The sequence below is a fragment of the Rhea pennata genome, chromosome 8 (genome assembly GCF_028389875.1).
Source record: "Rhea pennata isolate bPtePen1 chromosome 8, bPtePen1.pri, whole genome shotgun sequence".
Lineage (NCBI taxonomy): Eukaryota > Metazoa > Chordata > Aves > Rheiformes > Rheidae > Rhea > Rhea pennata.
Window position 1 is genome coordinate 24,364,422 of NC_084670.1, and position 21,853 is coordinate 24,386,274.

General features: G+C 34.6%; 1 protein-coding gene across 5 annotated transcripts in view; it reads right to left on the bottom strand.

The window, feature by feature from the left end:
• Positions 1-21,853, bottom strand: part of CAMSAP2 (calmodulin regulated spectrin associated protein family member 2) — a 91,790-nt gene that overhangs the window by 27,916 nt on the left and 42,021 nt on the right. For 3 of the 5 annotated variants that reach the window (XM_062580952.1, XM_062580954.1, XM_062580951.1), the window contains exons 3-7: positions 16,060-16,221; positions 15,314-15,397; positions 10,313-10,345; positions 5,937-6,078; positions 2,563-2,702 (exon numbers count right to left, since the gene is read on the bottom strand). In XM_062580952.1, coding sequence (XP_062436936.1) covers positions 2,563-2,702; positions 5,937-6,078; positions 10,313-10,345; positions 15,314-15,397; positions 16,060-16,221 — 561 coding nt within the window. The remainder of the gene's footprint in view (positions 1-2,562; positions 2,703-5,936; positions 6,079-10,312; positions 10,346-15,313; positions 15,398-16,059; positions 16,222-21,853) is intronic. The other 2 variants (XM_062580956.1, XM_062580955.1) reach the window with 1 other exon arrangement.

Here is a 21,853-nt window from a genome sequence, read left to right on the forward strand (position 1 = left end):
TGCTAAAACAGAACTAGACCAATAGGTCTGCTGCAACATCTCAGAGCCTACATCAAATACTCTCAATGCTTATTAAGTGAAGTTTTACATTAACCTGACTTTTTTTCTGTGCCTTTTGGTAGGAAAGACAAAAGTGGGAGTAATCACCTTGGTCAAGCCCTGCACTGAATTTCTGTGCTATCACATACTGTCTACAACCTACCTCAAGCACTCTTAGGGAAGAATGTGAAGTATGCCTGTTCTGCTTGACCATTTTAAGAGACAGCAGCTCTGCCCCCTTTATTCCCAAAGACTAGTATGAAGACATGGTACCTTGTGCAATTTCTAGGACCATGCCAGGCACAGTATTGTCATTCCAAAAACCCAATCACAGTTTTTTCCTTGAGGCTTTTTCCTGTTATATACCACCAGTTTGGTTCTTTTTATTATTTCTGTCACCATTATCAGAGATTGGCGGAGTTTGAAACCAAAGCATAGTGTCACCTAAAATGCGGTATTAGTCACCCTGAAAACAGATTTTTGCTGATTAACATAGACACCCAAAAGCATTCTGCTATAAAACCTAAAAGTCAAAATTATATAAATTTTCTAGCATAACAGTGATTTCTGCTAATTATTTTAATGTGCCATATTTAAAATATCTATTTACAATACATGGTTTTTTTTGAAGTGACAATAAAATTCATAGGGGAATATATACATTTATTAAAAGCTATTCTCAGCAGACACAGTGGAAAGCTCACAAAGTGCTCCTTTAACTGTGAATTTATTTTGAAAGCAAATTACTTCTAAACACAGAAAGAATCGAGTTTATAGTACTAGCCAGAGTTTCCATGACAAAGTTTAATAGAAAAACTTGGCAGCCTTTCTTGTAGTATTTCCATCTAAATAGTCACCCATGCCACAGTGACTTGTAAAAACATGATCACAAAGGGCTTTCTCAGTTCTAGAAATATTCTAAATCTTTGAAAGAACTCTAATTCCCCTCTAAGAACACTGTTCAGAAACAATAAAATTAACGAGTCTGTAGCACTTCAGAAGTGTAAAGGCTGAGGTACTGGGATATTGATAAAATATTTTAATATAGTCACTTTTGCTTTTTTTAATCAAAGCTTCATAGTGGATATCGGTTTGAATTATTTCACACCTACTATAAAACACTGGTATTATTAATAGTCCTGCATGAACCTAACGACTAATGAATTCCATTTATTCTAGATATCTATGGGCAAGGAGAAATAATCAAAATGCAATGAAGGAATTCTACTCAAGATAATCCACCATATGCTGGGAAAGCACAGACCTAAACAACAAGAAAGACTGCAATACAACATTCTTTTTATAAGGATGTAGGTAAGTTACTGAATGTGAAAACTAAAAATAGCAAAACCTGACTGAAGGCAGTCATTAAACAATTTTGCATACACAAAACAGTAACAGTTAAGTAGTCTGGACTTAAGGGGCCTGACACTACTGCCATTACTCATCCTGGTAGCTCACTACTTATTTAAGGATTGGGCTCAACCCTATAGGAGACAACAAAGCCGTGCTGTCACACTGGCCTCTGCAAGTCAGCTTGTGAGATTGCTGTAAAGCTCACAGAAAGCAGCAGAGTGACCCAGAAACTTAGAAACCAATCACAGACCATCTGCAATGGATATGCTGACTCCATAAAAATAGTATTTCACTCCCTGGAGGCAGACCAACAAGAATCTTAAGCAAATGAAGAATGTTTTATATAGAGAAAAAGTCTTAAAGAAACACAAGAACGAAAAATAAGAGTTGCAATTAGAAAATAAATTCAGTTGCTCTTTGACTTTCCACATAGCCTTTAAAAAACACAAGCAAAATGATTTTCTCTCTTTCTAAAAAGGGTAGAATCTTATAATGACTAGAAATGCTAACTTACCCATTCAAACAACTATATATGTTGGAATACCTGCTTTTGCTCTAGCAAAGGTCTAGATAGAAAAACATCAGATTTTTCAATGAAATTTACTAAGGAGAGTGAAAAAAAATGTGCGAACTGAAAAAAATACGCAATCTATTTAAGACATAGCACATTTATAAAAGTGAAAAACTTTTAAGGCTAAAAACTAAAATTATCGCTGTGTACATATAAATGAACAAGGTTGGGGAGTAGTAACTCCAGAAAAAATGCTTTAAAATTCTGTCATCTGAAAGCCTTAATAAATTAAAATTAACATAGAACACCATTATATTTTGATACAAATATTACAGAAAAAATGCCTGCTTTAATAACTAATAAAAAAGAATAAAGTGTGAAAAAATTTTGCATAAAATCAAGGTTTGTAAAGATGTTTTCGTAAGTGCTCTTTTAAAAATACTACTATTAGACTAACCCAACTGCCAAAAGGTGGTGGTCCTATATGCAGCCGAAATTTGTGTTGCATACTACACCACACCAGATGCAATACTCTTTCTCACTTAGCTTTACAGCAGTAGACCAAGAAAAGGCTAAATAAAACATTGCTGCTTTGGGGTTTGGTAGTAGGGTGGGTTTTTTTTTTGTTTTGTTTTGTTTTTTTTGTTTTTTTTTACCTTTATGGAGGAAGCTGCATAGAGCATATCTTCAAGACTGAAATGGCAACACTGGTTAAGGTATTCCTGGCAAAATTCTTGAATCAGTTGTAGATTGTACAGGCTGTCAGCCAAAGACATTGTCTCTTTCAAACAAATATCTAGAAAGGAAAAATAGAAGCAAAGATTATGAATAGTTACAGATCTGAAAATAAGTGCTTTTCACATAACAACTGCTAAGCATTTTTGGGATAAATTCAATTGAAATTTAATTTTGATTTTTTTATTTAACAGGAGACCATTTATTTCAGAAACACAAGAAATAACACACATTTTATCTTAACATAGTTTTATATCTTCAGACATTTCTCTAAACATAAATGAGTTTCATTTTTCACTATAGACAACTGCTCTGATTTTTTTCTGCTTTGCCTTTTGTGAAAATAGAGGTTATGCTCTAAGTCCTGATGTTTTCAGATAGTGAAAAATTTTATCTGATCAATAACAGACATTTTTCCAATTAGATTTTCTGTATTCAAATGGCAATAGGATATGTATTCTTTTTCACAAAACTCCCCAGATAAACTAATTCTTTCTCTTTGCACAGGGACCTGAGAGTACATTTTAATGGTATTAACTCTGGATCTTCCCACAAAAGAAGCATCAGTTGAGTCTTAGGCATTAATTTTTGTGTATTCAGATGTTTGATATGAAGTTTAGAAGGATCAGAAGCCTCTGACATTAATATTACCTCTCTATGTTTGAAAGTGCTATATAAAGACTATGGAGTGGCAACAGTGAATGGACTAGTGTTGTACAGTACCCTTTGAATATTTTTTATGCCCAAGTAACCTTCTGTTCTCTTTTTACAGATGCTTTTTGGAAAATTAATTAGCAGTAATAACCTCCTAGAAAGACAACAGTCCTTATAAAAGGAACTGAAGAAAGAAAAGAAAATAAATACAATTCCAGAACAAGCATTAGATTTTATTTGTAAAGCAACAGTGTATGGCAGAGCCCCACATCACAGTTTTAAAGTGTTCAGAGCAGATAACTTTCTCAGATAAGGAATCTACTTTAATGCTAGCATGATAAAGATCCCCATACTGAAGGATTCATAAATATTCTATCACCTCAGCCACACAGTATAAGTAGTATGGTCAAAAGATCTTTGACTTAATTGACAGAAGATTTAACAGTACAAAATGCCAAGTCACGCATTTGTATCCAATAAAATTCTAATGTGATTTACCCGTTGAAAGTGATATAGAGTAGGAAGGTATTGTGTATCAGCCCATGTCAAGATGTTTATGAGCTTTCTGCATCATGTAGCTATAACAAAAGCAACATGATGCCAAATGTATCAGGAAATGTATTTCCAAGAGTGACAGGGAACTACTGTGCAAGTCTGGATTTGTGTACAATTATGATCATCCATATTCAAGACAGATTAAACTGAAACAGAGTAAGACTACTGAAGATAATGATGAGAAAGGAAATCCACTTCGGAAGGGGAGACTGAAAAGTCTTGGTTCAGCTAGCCTGGGCAAAACAGAAGAAAAAGTATATCAAAAATGTAGACATCAGCTACGGAAAAGCTGTTCAACTCAAAGAGTACTACTGGAAGAACAACAAATGCATATTAGGCTCCAAGTATGTTTAGGTAGAAAACAAGAACAAGCTTTTAACAATGTAAGAAACAGAGTTCTGCAACAGTCTGACTAAGCGTATAGATTTAAAAATGCTAGACAGTTGTAAGATGAAAGACGGTAAATTCATGAAAGAGATTATATAATTCGGACCTACAGCACATTCTAGACTCTCTGAGATAGAAAGTCCTTTCTAATCCTATGCTCCTAGAAGGAAATTTGAACACTTTAAAGTAAAGAGTCTTGATGAGAAAAGACCATCTATTTCAGCCTACAGAAAATTCTGTATTCATGTTTTTTTTGTTCTTGTTTGTTAATGCATTTTTAAGTGCTTTTGCATATGTATTTTTGTTAGCTCCCCTCCTCAGTTCCAATACAGAATAAGTTCTCAGTGAAATTTAACATACACTAAAAAAAAGATATTGTTTAAATACAATGAAGGTAGACTTTTATAAGTCTTAAGTTTTTTATAGCACTCCTAGTTGCTTCAGAGTATTTTTGAATTTACTCTTGAGACGACACTCACACACACTGGCACATCTTCAGGGAAGGCAACGTCAGGATACCTGAACAAAAACATCAGAGCTAAAATTCCAAAGATGACATGCGCCTTGTTGTGTTTCACTGTGCTGAAAATCAGATGCTGCAAGAGTCTGTTGGTAGAGTATATATATGGCCTGGCAATATATACAAGATCATTTGGGCATTCCATATTTCCACCCATGCTAAAACAGCAAGAAGGAATTAGCTATTACTCTGGATTCAATACAACCCAAGTTTTAACTCTTCTCTAACGAGATACAATAGTATATATTTAGCTGCAACATTTATGTAAATTGAAAGTTGTATTTTTCAATTTGACAGGCTGAAGAACGGTGAATGCATGCAGTTTTAGCATCTTTCATCTTCAACGCCTACTGTGCTGGAAACCTCCTATAAAGTGGTTGTGCATATGAATTTCAGATTTCAATTCTTTGCAAGCTTTATCTCCTTGTTTGTATTCCCGGATTTCTTAGGATCTTCCATGTAAGTGTTCCCACAACGTCAAAGGCATCATGGACAGAACATAGGCAGAAAATGATGGGTGTTAGCTGCCAAGACATTTTACAAGTATATGAAAATCATAGTTGCCAGGAGGAAGATACGACTTTAACCAGGCCACAGAACAAAAGAACAAGATGAAGCTGCTGTTCATCGCAGCCAATTACTATACAGAACTGCACAATATCAATATGTTCCACACTATATTTGTTTTCTCTATAAATGATAAAATTAAATATAAAAATAAACTAAAAGTCCAAAATACAGAGCAACTATTTACCATGCAGTGCAGCTACACAGCACTAGACTACTTGTGATAGATGTGTTTTACATTTTTAACTACCCAGATTCACAAGAAAGCATTTATGCAGCTTCAAGAATCTGAGTTTTCCAGACGGTCTCAAGTTTTATAGCATGAAGGCAATTGTGCTACCAAATTAGAAGACACAGACAGATCTGTAATAAAATTCCTTTATATATTTATATTTTTGTGGTAACATAAAAGTAAACAAAACATAGAAGGTCCTTAGTTTCTTTTATTTAAAAGGAAAAATAAATAGGCACAAAGTTAAGATTAAATCTCTCACCACTACACTCAAATTATACCTCCTGTGTCTCGTATCTTAGTATCCTCTTTTACGTGGATATCATATAAAGACATGTCACCTTTTATAGACATCTGTTTGCAAGACATGTAAGACATACCTTCCAGTTTAACAATATCTGGACAGTAGAAGTGGATCAGAGCCGCTAAAGCACAGCCATCTGTACCATCTTTCAGCAGATTTTCTACCAATGGAATGCAAGGCAGCTGCTTAAGCAATGTTTGCTCCTTCCTATAACGAGCCTACAATATAGGGAAAAAAAAAAGAGATTAAAAGAAACAGAAGCTCTGAAACATAAGCAGAAAGAGATTTGTACTGTAGGTTTTGTGCTGCATTAGCAAAAAGGCAGTATTCAATAAATAGCTCACTACTCTTTGGTAATTTCTTAAAGCTGTTTACATTTTGCCCCATTTTCAATGATGTAAAAATAATCTAAGAGGAAAGAATATTAATACTGCTAGTAAGAGGATACATGCTAATATTAAGGCTTTCCTTCAAAACCACCAAAAATTGATGACCTCTGTGTAACATACTAATTTAAATTACACCTTATGATTTAATTTACATTCAACATTATTTTAAAATCAAAAACGATCTGTGTGTAAACACAAGACAACAAATCCTTAGCTAGCATAACTTCTGTTTACTGACAAGTCAAATGACTTTGCGATGTTAAAAGACCTGAGGATGTAGCCCAAAGTCTCATTCATATAGCTGATCTAACAGCAGATTCAAGAACAAGGAAATCTGTATTTGATCAACTCCATTTTTATTTCCAGTGCCTGTCACTAAACAGTCATAAATGTAGAGAAACAATAATGGTCAGGACTGCCACGGCAAACAAGCAAAAAGGAAACATTTTGAAAAGTAACTCTGTGTATATGGATATCATTATTTCAGAATACCAAGATAGCATATATCTGCAATGTATATATTTTAACGATTTTTTTTGGGGGTGGGGGGAGGGGAAGGGCAGGAGGCCTACTTAAAAAGGCATTCATTATCATCATCTCTTCTCATTACTTCCTAGGAAAAGAGATATAGGTGAAAGACTGTGACATAAATTTTAATTTTTTAATATTATTTATTGAGACTTCTTTGTATTAAAGAGGCACTGAAGAGTTACTTTTCATTCCACGGAACTAGTTATGACATCAAGAATGTTTCTGAGTTAATTTTACGCTATTTTTATTCAATACACACACTAAACTGGAAAACTCTTTGTAGGGACCCCGAAAATTCTTTAATATCACATTAAGTGGTATGGGACACTACAGACTGTATGTTAATGGAATGCATTCCACAGCTGGAGTAAACTCATCTCCTGCTCTTCTCTCTGGGTTGTACTGGAGCAATTGCTGATCGGGCTGCATGGTGAGCAAAACCATTGATCCAGCTAAAACATCTCCTCTCTCTTTTGTTTCTGTACCAAAGGAGTAGGCAGAGCTGGAAATTTTATGGGTGGGGTGGGAACTGTTTAAGCCAGCTTTGCTGGCAAAACAGTCTGTGGAACCACAGACTAACCCTGAAGGCTATATTTAACATAACTAGATTTGTGCTAAGAAACAGATGGGATTATCTTTAGTGCAGTCAGTGTCCTGTAACTGGCCCAAGAAGCATAAATCTAGTCTGGCAATAACAGACACACCAGTTCTGGAAAAATAAAGTACTCGTATTTAGGCCAGGGAATTTGTACTTTACCATATGAATATTTGAAAAAACCCCGAGAGCTAACCTTTGCTTCATATTTGCAATGTACTGGTATTTGGGTGTGTAAAGTATGTCGCATAAAAATAAAAATGCCATTTTTGCATGCTATGGTGAAGACCCACTAATGCCAAACAAAAACATGTTTGTTTCATGCCTCATTTATATTTTTCCCTGTATTAGGAATATTCTTATTAACTCTAATGAAATAGACCAACTCCACTTGCAATTAAAGTTTTTTCCTTTTTTACTTTATGGCAAGTTAAAGACCCACTATGATGAAAATCTGTGAAGTTATAAATATCATGCTAATATGTCCCTGCGCTTCTGCCATGAAAGTGATTGAAATTAAAATATATGAATATTATTATTTGATTACGAAATAATGATAGAAGATACAGGATACAGATGAACTTTAACATTACGGTCCAACAAGTCCTGTGTATTTTATATATATTCTTTAAATAGAGTCTTTTTAGTGGAAGTATTCAGAAATATTTGAAACTGATAATACAATTGTCCTGCATAGTAAATTCTGTGAAAAAGCCTATTGCCACTTTAATGATGCCTTAAACTGCCATATGAACAGTACCCTCAGACACTGGAAATTGTGTCAAATCATTGAAGTGGACCTAGAAGGAGGATTTAATTTATTTTAGAGTATGCCAAGCACATTACTTCAGGAAAAATAAAGTTATATTACTGGATATGCTAGGTTCATTAAGGTATAACAGGTATGTTTCAATTTGGTTGAGCAGATAAAAAGAAATTATACTTAAAAGACACTGGTAATTGCACTAGCGATTTTTAATAAACTTCCATTTGAAGAAACTCTTCTAATCAGTTGCAATGTATGTTAATAAATACGGATGAAATAATGCAAAAGAACCTGCAAGTTTATTACAACGCTACAGTGCTAATTTAAACCTCAGTGCTAATAGAGGCCTCTTGTTTCTAGAATCCTGTTGAAGCCAGCCCGGGTTAGCAGCTTCAAGTGAACAAGCCTCGGTATAGCGAAGACATAGGCATGTAAATAAGGTCGGCTAAAAAAGAATCACCAGCACCTCACCCACGCCGTATTCTGGGGTAATAACGAACGCTCGCACGCGTTCACCACACAGTAGGTAACAGGCTGCCAACTTCCTCCTCCAAGCGACTCGTGCAGCTGCCCACACGCTCAGGTTTAGCTCACTAGCCAACACCTGCGTGACGTAAAGCCAAGAGAGCAGGAGCCTCAACTGTCCCAGCCGCTGCCGTCACTGTCCGCTTACTGTACGAGCAGGACACCTACCGGGAGCCCCAGGCTTTCGACCATGTCTCTGCTCAACTTGCAAGCTCAAACTAACACAGATACCACTAGCTCAAGTTGTTTATGGACAACAGGCAGGGCAAAGTTGAGTTACAGTCTTTACTAATTTAATATGTTAGACCTGAATATAGTTTGAACACAATAATGTAGACTCACTACCACAGGAATATCTTAGGCAAAAATAGAACAAAATATAACACCTTATTTTGTGCAAACAAAATAAAAGAAAATGAAAATGTGCTTAAACTTCCGTAGCATAGTGATGACCAAAGATGGTCCATCTTTTGCATTAGTCCATCCACTAAAGTATGCTAATTATCTTAACTGCAAAAACAAAATTATTAAAGAACCGCATATTCTCTATGAAAATATATGGCAATTGTGATAAAGACATCATTATAGAAATTATCTATATAGCATAAAATGTTATAAATTTGAATACTGATTGTCAGAACTTTTTAATATAATTTTTTAGATATCAGCTCGTTCTGATTTTGCCTACATGTCAACTATGCAATTGCCTTTTTAAATCTCTTTGCAATGTATGAATAATCTTTTGCTAGTTAGGACCCATATCTGAGGGACTGCTAGATCAGTTACTTGGTAGTCCTTAGATCAAAGATAAATCAAAAAAAGTTCTTTGGGACTCAGACCAACAGCATGCAATTCTGCATACCTGAAGAACTGTATAATTCTGTTCTCAATCAAACTGTGTGCGTCTGTTCATGACAAAATGTTGTTATCCACATTGCAAAAACTACTGTGGAATAAACAAGCTGAGTGTATTTTAGGGGCAAGCTACAATGCAATAGAAGAAAGTAACTATAATCCCAAGGACACACAGCACAGAGAAAGTTTATTATTATTACAGACCTGAACAGCTCCTTTTTATTGCTTTTAATCAAAGCAAAAGACAACAGTTTTTGTTATTTTGTGTGAGGAGAAATTTTAAAATTAGTATTATTAACAGCCACCCTAAGGAGCTGTTACCAGCTGGAAAAACTGGAGAATCCTAGACTAATGCCATAGTGATTGCATCTTCTTTCAAGAAGTCTGAAAAATTCAGATTCCATGTAGCACCAACAGTCATGAATTGTTTAACAAGTCTCTTTTTAAAAGAAAGCCTATATCAAATACATTTACTGAAACCCATGAGAAAGTATTTTACAAAAAATGATAATTTGACATGAGTTAAGATGACGCAGCATTCCCTTATAAAAAGAAGATACCTTTACTGTTTAGAAAGTAATTCCTAGTCTAGCATCATACTTTACATTTATTTTGCACAGATTACCTTATAAAATAGGATTCTGTACCTTATGCACACCTTTGAAGAGCAATCTCTTACAAAATTATCTTGTAGAGATAAATGAAATGAATGATTACACTAGCATGACATGGACAAAGCCATTCCCAAAACAAGCTAGTTTGATTAAAGTGAAGCAGTTGCGCAAACTTACAGGAACCAGTTTCCAAAACCATTTGGTAGGAGACTTCAGAGGAAGCAGAAGAAAAAAAAAGAATAAGCAAAAAGCAAAGAAAAAAAGGAACAATTTATCAGATTTCATAAATTATTTTCACAAAGCAATTTTCTTTAATAGTTTCAATTTTGTACAACAGTGAATTGTAATTTCACGGTAAACATTAGTGCAATGTATCCTTTATGTATTGTACTAATTAGCAGAACTAATACTGGAAAAATATGGATCTGCAGTCTTTGTAGATCAACTTTGTAATTTTCCCACATGAACAGATAAAGATTTTCAAATCAATGCATTTTATTTAATGCTTTTACACATCTAATTGTACCCTAAATACGCAATCCATTCAACAACTGAAGAATTCATTTGAGACTTGAAATCACATTATTGCAAGTATCAAAATGAACTCCAACAGTATGTAGGATGAAGCAAGGAAGCTAAAGCAATGAATAAAAGGCATAAACACACTTTAATACAACACAACCAATTCCAGTGGAGTTTGCATTAGTTATTTCAAAGCCAAACAGTTATGTTTCTAATGTTCAACAATATTTTTAAACAGACATATGACAGTTCTCAGAACAATGAGAGATGCAGGCAGTTATATTCTTGCAATGACAAATCACATTAGCATCAGCTGCATGATGTGCAATGACCTGGAATGTAGATGGAGTTTTCTTTTGGCTACTAGTAGAGAAATGATCAGACCTGGTATATACAATTCTAAACTGATATGTTACCAAATAATATATAATAAAATTACTAAAAAAAATAGTTTTACAAATACAAAATTTAATCAAAAAGTTTAATCCTAAGAATACTGAAGTTGGTAGATCTTTCTTAACTCTATACACTAGGGTGGCATAACAACTCCACTACTCAGAAAAAAAAAATTTTTTTTACATATACTAGCAGTAAACTTCACCATTTTATTCTATTAATTTAATTATACAAATTATTAAAAACAATTTTAAGAGCAGAGAAAAAATACTTTGTTTTCTGAACAGAGGAATATTCTGTGGAAAGAGTAAAAAAGTTTTAAACTCCAAAGTACTACTGAAGCTTGTTATTTTACACAGTTGTTATAGAATATTGTGCTTAAAAAAAGCCCTCTAAAAATAACTGAACAAATGAAAGCTTTTTATTAAAAAGTTACTGGACAGAAAAGGGTGTGCATTAGCAACATGACTATTCGCAACATCCTTCCCCTCCACTAGACCAGGCTATTATAGTGGAGAATCCCCAAACCACTTTGAAGAAGTGAACTATGAGGTTCATGTTAATGTGGAGCTCTAAATGATCCCTGTCTAATTAAAGCACTTTTCATAGACACCAATAGAAACATTTTTATTTGATTTGGTAAGCTGAAATGTACTTCGGATGTCCTCTTATCAGACCAGTATGCACTAAAAAGATCTACTGGTATCTATTTAAAGATAGGCTGAAAATCCAGTCTTCACAAAAACTTCCCTACATTTGTTTCAATTCCAGAGATTAGCTCTGCCTAAAGGTACAAACTGAACTCAGAACCAGCAGCCTGATATGTATTTTCATTTGTCCACTTGGTTGAAACAATTGCTAAGCTGACAATCAGCATTCTTCAAAAGGCTGAAAGGCTGAAGATAATTAGTTTTAAATTCAGATAGACTATAACATTTATAAATAGATTTCAGCTTACACTTTGCAAAGGCAATTAAAAAAAAAGATAAAGAAAAGCTGAAATCTCTTCTACAACATAATGGGAATCCAATAGCTGTGGAATTGGCATTTTGCATCAACAGCAATAAGCCAGTATTTCTGACACTTACTAAAAATAATGAAATTAGTAATTAAAAAATGAACTTAAAAGATACCCTGACTGCCTTCAGCTCACAATGTCTAAAAGGATCAGACTCCCTCAGGTGGAGAGTTTACACATTTAAAAAAAGGCTGTTTAATCACCTTTGACAAAAAAATTTTCAATATGATTCTGTTACAAATTTAACCCAGCATAAATTCATCTTGGTACCAAAATCGCTGGTCATGCCCTTTATTAAACACTTGTTTCTGCCCTTTTTCTTACGCTGTCATTAGTATTCATGCAGCTGTGCTTTAATTGGATCAAGCAGCTGATCCTGCTGCAAACTTTTTCTCTTCCTTCAGTTAGCTTTTGATAGCAGTATGGACTTTCGCCACATTAAATTGATTGTGGAACCATGGCATTAGTGTTTCACCTTCACACACAAAGTTGCATTGATTAAACTCATAAAAAAAAAAAAAAAAAAAAACGTTTAAAGAGTTCAGTACTTCTGGTGAATATTTTTATGTTCGTTTCTCTGGTGGGATTTACATTGATTTGTCTCAAAACCATTAAAAATAATTCAACCTAAATCACAAAAGCAGGTGAAAAACAACAAAATTTTGAGAGAGCTTCAACTACATTGACTATTAGTTTAATCAGCGCAACTGTACATTCACTACATATTATTCAATGGAAGCCTGAAAACCAAAGCTAATCACTACAAAACTTAAAATCCTAATTCTGAAAGAAGATGTAGGGACTCTACCAGAAAAAGATGAGATTAGCACAAATCACCAGCAGATCAAGATCCACAGAGAACTACCTGGAGCTAAAAACAACAACAACAAACAAAAAAAAAACTCCACGAACCAAACACACCACATACATACTCCTTCCTCTGTCTTTTCTTCTACAGGAAGCTAGGAGCAGAAGAAAGTGAAGGAAAACAAAAGCAATCTCATAATTGGTTGATACTGCACTGTTTCCATTTGCCAAAAAAACGTAATAGGTATAATCTTATCAGTTGCCTCATTTGTTAACCTGTGTACATGATGTTTACAATTTCTATAAATGCAGTTTACTATTTATTGTAGAGAGGCTTACAGCAGTTTTTTAACAATATTGTATGGCGTTAATTTGGCAGGTTTGAGGATTATGCTCAATGCTTTATTTTTCACAACTAAAATTTATGAATTTATTTATTTGCTTCTTCTTGGCCAGGAACAAAAATTAAAGAAAGTTTTAACCAACCTCTAGAATGACCTATTCTTCCCATCTTTGTTTGGTCACCTCCCTAAATCAGCAGACGAGATTTAGATTTAATTTTTTAATCTTAATTAGTCTTAATAAAGATGTTCTGAAACTCAAATGTCCTAAGGTGTCTGGCCACAGCAGAAGGGAGATTCTATGGCTTTTAAAGCTTTCAAATGGAATTGTCACTTTTTGACTTTCTAACTATGTGAGTAACATGGAAAACCTAAATTATAAAGTTGATCCCCAACCTGAAAAGGATGGTGGAAGACACAGAAGAGGCACAACAGAATAGTCCACCTCCCCTACATGCTAAGTTTTAAAATACAAGTGGAAACAATTGTTAAAAAGATTATAAAAGCATTTAAGTAAGAAAATGGAGCCTGAGGTTTTGCTCATGCTGAGATTTTAGCTAATGGATAAAGCTATACTAATATAACCCCCTAACATGGAATACATTACTTGACAATGTCATTTATGTAGCTGAAAGCCACACTGAGGCAAATAATGCTACATGCACCTGAGATAACATTATCTAAAACTCAGTGTATAGAAGGCCAAGTTACAATTTTTTCCATGACAGGACAACTGTAGCATGATCTTGCTATTTTGGAAAACGTATTTTTATACTGGCCAGCATAACAGAGCTCTGATTTTATCCCAAATAGTTCCGTAATTCGTATGAAAAAACAACACAAATGCATATAATATTTTAGGGTAAAATTTTTATTCCATTGGGCCCATCTATGGCATCAGCTACAGACTCAAAAATCTTTCAACAACTGATACAAGAGCAATAGGTTATATCCTTTTGGTTTGTTTGTTTTGTTTACTGCAGACATCTTATTCTCCAGATTTCCACATAAAGATAATCAGGTTTTTGATTTCTTTGCCACTATTAAACTTAGATAAAATTTTTCATACTAGGATATATGGATCAAGACTTCACTATTTTTGGTAGGGGAAAAAAATACCCAAAACACACACACACACAAAAACAAAAACAAAAAAAAACATTTACTTTTGCTGAGTCACAGAAAGAAACCATTAGTACAGGGACATCCACCGCATACCACTCATTTTGAAGCTGAACATTTAATCTAGTCAAGTTCTTTCAAAGTAGCAGTGAAAGGGAGGCTGCTGCTTACAGTAGAGCAGACAAGGAAGGGAACTAGGGTAACAGTCTTAAGGCATCTAGAAACTCTGGTCTACATTGAAGGGCAGGGTTAATACCAGAGGGTACTCCAAACTGACTACCATTCTCCCAGTAATAAGTTTACTATAATAGAAAAAATGATCTCATTCTGAAGCAAGCAACCAAAGCATGTTAGTTATATACTCTAGAACTGTTTGCAATCCTTCTGCATTTTGATGGGTATAATACTATTTAATTTACTGAGCTCCATGAGTAAAGGGGAAAAAAAATTCTGCTGGGAAAGGGTATCAAACCATCTGTTTTTAGCATATATAAAATTAAACTTCTATCAACCAATGTCATGATCATAGATAGAGCAATTCTGCCTATGATGCCATGTATAGCTTTATCTTTTTTTTTTTTTTTTTTTTTTTAATACGGAATTCACCTGGTCTTAATGAAAAAATACACTTTTCTTTTTCATATTAGATCCAAGAATTCATTTGGAGAGTATTTATTAGTCTTAATAAATTTTGTAAGACCTTATATAACAGATGTTTTGATGTTATCAAGGTTTTATTTGTCAAAAAAGATAACTAGGAATAAAAAGCGTAACTCTACTATCGTTGCATTTAAAGGATGTTATCATGGAAATACTGAAACCAATAATGATATGCCTGAAAATTAAAAGCTTGAAACAAATGTTTGAAGTACAATGTTTGCATATATATATTTACATATTCTACATGCAAGTAGATTTTGTTTATAGATAAATACTTATTCTTGTTTAAAATATTAAACCCCCTACACCTACCTTTTGACCTCCTGCAGACTCTGCAGTGTGATGCTCTTTTAGTTTTTGTTCCTGTTCCATTATGTCTTTCAAATGTTCATTTACCTAGAGACAAAATAATTTCTTAACTAGTCTATTCTAAGAAAGAAGTGCCAGAATTACAGGTTTTCTAATTATGAGTTAATTGAAAACATTAAACAAACGAAATTTCAGAATCTATAACCCTGAAGCACAGTCAGCAAATGTCAGTGTTTCAGTCGACACATAGTGCCACCTGCATAAACTAACCTGACTCTTACAGTGGTCTACTATATTTGATTAAGTGCATTGTTATCATCAGATTTGATCATGCAGTGAAGGCATACCACAAGAAAGATGTGCTCTAATATACACAGAACCACCTTGGTTTTGAATCATAGTAAATTAAACAAAATGATAATTGTTAGCAGAGCCATCAAGAGACCCTCAATCACCTCATCATGGCATTAAAACATGACAGTGACTATTAGATGTTGTATGCAACAAATACCGTTCTTCATTTAGACTTCCCATTTGTTTTTCATTCAGACTTTTCCAATATGTTTAATCGATTTTTTTTTTTTTTTTTTTTTTTGCTTTTTATTATCCACTTGCAGCAGATTAAGGAACAATCCACAATCCACACGATCTTGATATTCCCTCACAAATACATATCCCTACCCACTCATCTCTAACTAAATCATATAGCCTACAAAGAAAATCATAGCTTGCTTCTCCTGTACTTGTACCTTGTTTATCCAGAACATGACAGCATCTTCAATGTCATAAGGTAGATCTGAAGCTTGGAAGAAGGATGAATACTGCTGAGTGCATGCAATCACCTTCTCAACGCTGACCATTTCTACAGTATATGCCATCATTAGAGTATCGATCATGGCCAAGTGAGCACTCTGAAATGAAGAGCAGTAATATCTTTTTAGTTTTCAAGTCAAAAGATTACTTTCTTAAGTACTATTTTTGAACATAGCCAAAGCATTACCAAAGCATTAAGTGATATAAGTTTTATGTCTGGTTGACAGTTTTTGATATTGATGGAAAGGTGCAACAGATTTGACAAAGCAATACAAAGCAAAAGGATATTCATTAAAAATGTAATGCTTATTACAAATTACAATAATATGTACAACAAATACCAAAAATAAAGACCCGGAGCTAGAGTCTTTATATCTCAAAATAAGAAATTTTAATGATTACAGAAATAAATCATTTTGATGTTTTAACAGACTAAAAGAGAACTTTTAAAGATTTCATCCTAATGAAAACAAACCCTCCTGCCTGACCAATTTTATTTGTACTGGAACTAAAAACTGAGAGTGGCTGATGAACACCCTTTCATCATCACCTTGAGAAACAAGCAGAAGTTTACCTATTTTTTAAATTACAATCCAGGAAGATGACACAACTATACTAACCTTAATTAAGCAAAGATATGAGAGAAGATTTTGTTTAATTATCTTATGCAGATGCTGCTAAATAGGCACAACTAGGTTTAAAACAGGCATACATGGATAAATAATTCATAAGTTTCGGTGTTAAAATGGAAAGTATTGGTTTCTCCTAATGTTGTTATGAATTTGAAAACATAATGGTCATTTCACAATTTGTAATTAGAAAGGAAAAAAAACAAACAACTACCACCAGGATTTTCATTGGATTCTTGTGACCGAGCAAAAAAATTCTGACAGTTTGTAGAGGCAGAGTCTACAGTCAAACAGATTTGTTTCTGCTTTGTAGTATAAAAGAAGAGCAACAGCTTTAAGTATTAAGGAGCAACATTTCCCCCAAACCAGAATGATTTCCGAAGACAGTATTTTTAAAAACACTGCCTTTTAACACATCTCACGATGCAAACAAAGATTCCAAACACTCGTTAACACCATCATTCCAATTCAATTCTACAAAAAAAATATTCATATAAACATTTCACAAGGTAGCTTTCACAGCCATGGCAACAGCAAGAACAACATGAGTCACACAGCAATATGTTATCTCCTCATTATAGTTAAGGCAGTACATGCACATCATTTATTCCAGAATTCCCAGCAGGAGAATGATGAACAGATCCCGATTCTGTGCTGCCCTTCGTGTTTGTATCACTGGATAAAGTGAAAATCCTTCAGAAGCAGACAGCAGCGTATACTGTTTTAAAATTCAATTAGGTTGTTCCATTTGTCTGACAAAATAGGCCACGCTCTACCTATTGTATCTACTAAAAATGTTCACAAAACTGCTCATGATAGCCAACCTTCCTGGCAAGAGCTAATGTGCCCATGGACCCTGGATGTGACGTGTGAGTCCTTCTGTCTGCCAAATACAAACCATGCTCCTAGCAGAGTACTGCTGGGCTAGTAGCCAGCACCTCTTCATCCTCCTTTCTTGGCCAACTGATTCAGAATAAGCTTTTTTTTTTCCATTGTACTCACCTCCCCTGTAAATTTATTTACAAGCCTTCAACAGACAGGTACTGACACTGGCTCTAGGTGCCAGAAAGATAGAAATAGCTGGGGAGCGAATGGCACAGTGCTCCTGCCATCCAAAGAATTTAAGAACGAAAGTACAGAGAATATTGCCTGTATGCAGCCTCTTGAGGAAAGCCAAACATGGCAGTTTTTTATAGAGATACAATCTGTTGCAGGTCTGGCAAAAGGGAACAGAAATGAACTTCAGACCAAATGTCACATCACCTACTAGTAAAGTCCCAAAACCGTATGAGGGATTTCATCCCGTCTTCAAGCATCTGATCATATCACCACCCATCCCCTGCCTGCAAAGAGGTGCCCTCTCTCTGAGGCAGAATATGCATGTTTCAGATCATGCATGCTTGCTCCTTAGCCGCCTGTCACCTCCTTCCCCCAGCACCCTTGGGTGCCCACCTCAGGAGACATGAAGTGATGAAGATGCTTTCCCAGCTGGACAGTTCTCACATCCCTCCAGAAATGAAGAAGGACGATAAGCCAGCCCACAGAGAGGGCTGCTGTCGTTGCTTCTTGGCGGCTTTAGAGGCTGCATCAAAGCACTGCTGCTCATACTCTGGTAACTGTGATAACGAAGCCCTTGAGTGCAGGTAACTTGACCACAGCACTTTAAGGCATCACAGCTTCTCCTTTAAAGATCCTGTGCAGTTAATCACACTACAGAACAGAAAACTTAAAAGTTTCTCTCAAGAAGGTAAGGGTTTTTCATTGGATTTACGTTGACAAAAGCTTTTTCAACTTTAAGCAAGACCACAGCTTGATTAAAGCCAGCCTGAGCTAGCTCTGGAGATATTTACACTATAGTCAAAAAAAAAAAAAAAAAAAAAATCCCTGGCAACGACACTATCTGCATAAGTATCTTTTTTGTATAGGGCAGGATGCATATGCACTGGGATGAGGCACAAGAAACCACAGGACCAAGAAAAGTAGAGGCCAGACCCATGTCTATGCAGGATGCAGAACCTGGGCGCCCACAGCACTGTTCCCAGGTGGGCTTCCACAAAGCTCTGTCGTTCACTTCAGCATGGAGCCTCAGTACAAACTAACACATACCCAACACAGATGGCTGTGAAACTACACTGAAGCATGAAACATAAGGAACTACAACTCAACAGTATAAACATGCTCTTTCGTACACTGCAAAGCTAGGGAAAGATCAAAAAGCTATTCCCAAATATTTTTCAAGTCCAAAATGTGGCAGTGTGCTTTGGGGAAAATACAGTGGCTTCTCTTAACATTTTCCTTTTCTGACCAAGAGATGGAGAAAAGGTCCATTCAGCAGTCTAGTCCAAAGGCTTTGGAATTAAGTTAGGACACCTGAAAATCACATTAAATGACACGGTATTACAACAAACTTTGCCCTCAGCATAAACAGAGGGTATTTATATTTGTGAAGACTAGCTAGTAAACACATTATTTGTCTTAATAAAAGTCAGCATCTGAATTATTTACTAATAAGTAGAAAAGTTACTGAAAACAGAAATATGATTTAAAGAAAACTCACTTTGCTCTATGCTACAGCTGAAATTTACAAAAAAATAGATTTTCCTAACTTGTAAAAAATACAGTTCTATTTCTGGATATCCACTTTTATGGATAATCATTTTCTGTTTTTACTGTTATACCTCATACCAAGATTTTTGGCTTGGATATAAGTTTTCCAATTTAAGCTCTGACATTAAAAATAAGCCCTCATCTATACACAAAAGCTATCTTCAGCCCTCTTTACTGCAGTGCTCATAAACAAATTTTACTTAGGTTTGAAATCTACAATTTAAAATATAATTCATGACGTGAACACATCAATGTTCGGTCATATGACAGCACGTTTAATACATGCATACACTATTCCCATACCTAAGTTTGGTGAACACTTTGTTATGCAATATTTGAACAGAAAAATAATACAGCAAAGTTCAAGAACTACCACTATCTGAGTTTACTCACTACTGGATTTCTTCCTATCAATATGCTCAATGCATTATAAACACATTAAAAAATTTAAACTATTTACAATTAGCTGAGTCATCTATTTTCAGTGTTTCGAGTAAATTATTAATGAACTACCAGCTGATTAAGCAAATAAAGGGAATGATCGAACAGATGATAATAGATAATACCCTGTACTATCAAAATAAGTTTAATAAACTTTTACCTACACTGATGGAATCTTGTGTCGCAACCTTCTATTTAGGTAAGCTGCCAAATACAAGCATCTTCAAAATATTAGAAGTAACTCCAAATTATTTGCTTTATAATTCAGGTAGGATGTTCAAAAGGTAAGATTTAATAGCAAATAATAAAAAGATGAATTTGAGTCAACTCACATCTATGATTTTGAGAAGTAATCTACTAAAATTTGCTATTTTTGTAAGAACGAACAAAACCAAACTTGTCAGAACAAACAAAAGCAAACTTTATTTTATATATCATTCTGTGCTAATAAATCATTTAAAAAAATGTAGCATCTGGGAATTTCTTCTGCCAGAAAATTTTAAGCAACTAAATAACACCTAAGAGATTTTACACCTAACATAGTCTTTAAAAGAACAGGTGGCAGATAGAGAAAGAGAGAAAACTTTACAATCCTACATCCAGTTCTACTGTTTCTCTCCAATTTATTTTGGAAAGAGACAGACAAGCTGCATCATTTTAGATGTATTTTTTAATTCATTCGCTCAAAAGGAAAGACTAATTTAAAAATTACTTTGCAAAAATAGTCTCCTACTCTTTCAAAAAGAGTTATGCATAAAGCTGTGCAAGTTCTGTAAAAACTAAAGTTTTAAGGGAGTTGTACTGATGGTACACAATATCAAACATGTTTTACACCTCTCACTGCACTGTGTCTTGTAAGTGAGGTAACAAAAGCAGAAGGCAGATGTGACTCTCGTTAGTCAGGTCGGCGATTGCAACCGCACTGTGACGAGAAGAGGAATGCTTCAGGCACGAGGGGCAATGCAGATGCCATCCAGAGCTTGGCACGAACGAGCATCAGCTGCTCAAAGTCCTCCTCTGCACACACCTGTAAGACAACGTTTGCAGAGCTCCCCAGGAGCTGAATGCACTCATTTCCCCCAAAATCTCAGTATTTGGGCATGCGAAGTTAAAAACACGCAGGATATCATACTTTTGCATACCTCCTGCACTCAGCACTGTGGCAAAGCACATCTGTAGATGGAAGTGCCATTTCAAAGACATGATTTTCCAGAGATAAACCTGATTGATTACTCAAGAGTGAAATCACCAAGATTATTAATCTATGGTTTTTAAACAATTCATCTACCACCTCAATATTATGAACTAGAAGACTCGAGTACTAAAGCAATAATCAAGGTTTATTCTTTTTGTTCTGAACTTTCTTTTTTCAAGTTTTTTTTTTTTAATTTAAAATAGAAATGCCATTTCAAATTGCTTCAGACTCTGTTGTAGAGTGAAGTTGCCTTACTCAGGAAACCTTCCTTATTAAACTTTTTCCAGTGCTACATTCCATGTTCTTCAGATCAAAGTCTTAGGGACTGCAGAACTGGTTTACCAAAATACAGAAATATGGTTAACAGAACAATGAAAAGTGTCTGAATTTAATATATCAGGTACACTATATAATAAGTGATCATTAATTTAAATTATTAATAGAATGGAATAAAAACTAACAGAGAAATACCTAAAAAGATCAAGATGAATATAACAGTGAACAACATAGGAAGTAGCACGCACTTTTATCATGGTAAAGCTTTGTTATTCAGAGATTTGGTCTAAAGCGATTCAAAAGAAAAAAATCTTGTCATCTTTTGATCATTTCACTATAATGGTGCATAGTACTAAGACCCTACATGGCACACTATGAGGTATAAAAAAATACTAAATCCTGGATTCTTAGAAGTATTTATTTTCTAAGACACAAACATGCTTTTTGTCTTTCTCTGCTACAATCTGTCTGCACAGAACACATGAGTTTTAATCCAGTAATCTTTAAAAATCTCACATAATCACTGGTTATTTTCTGTTTTGTAATGTAGGTTCCACAGCTTTATTTTCTACTACAGAATAG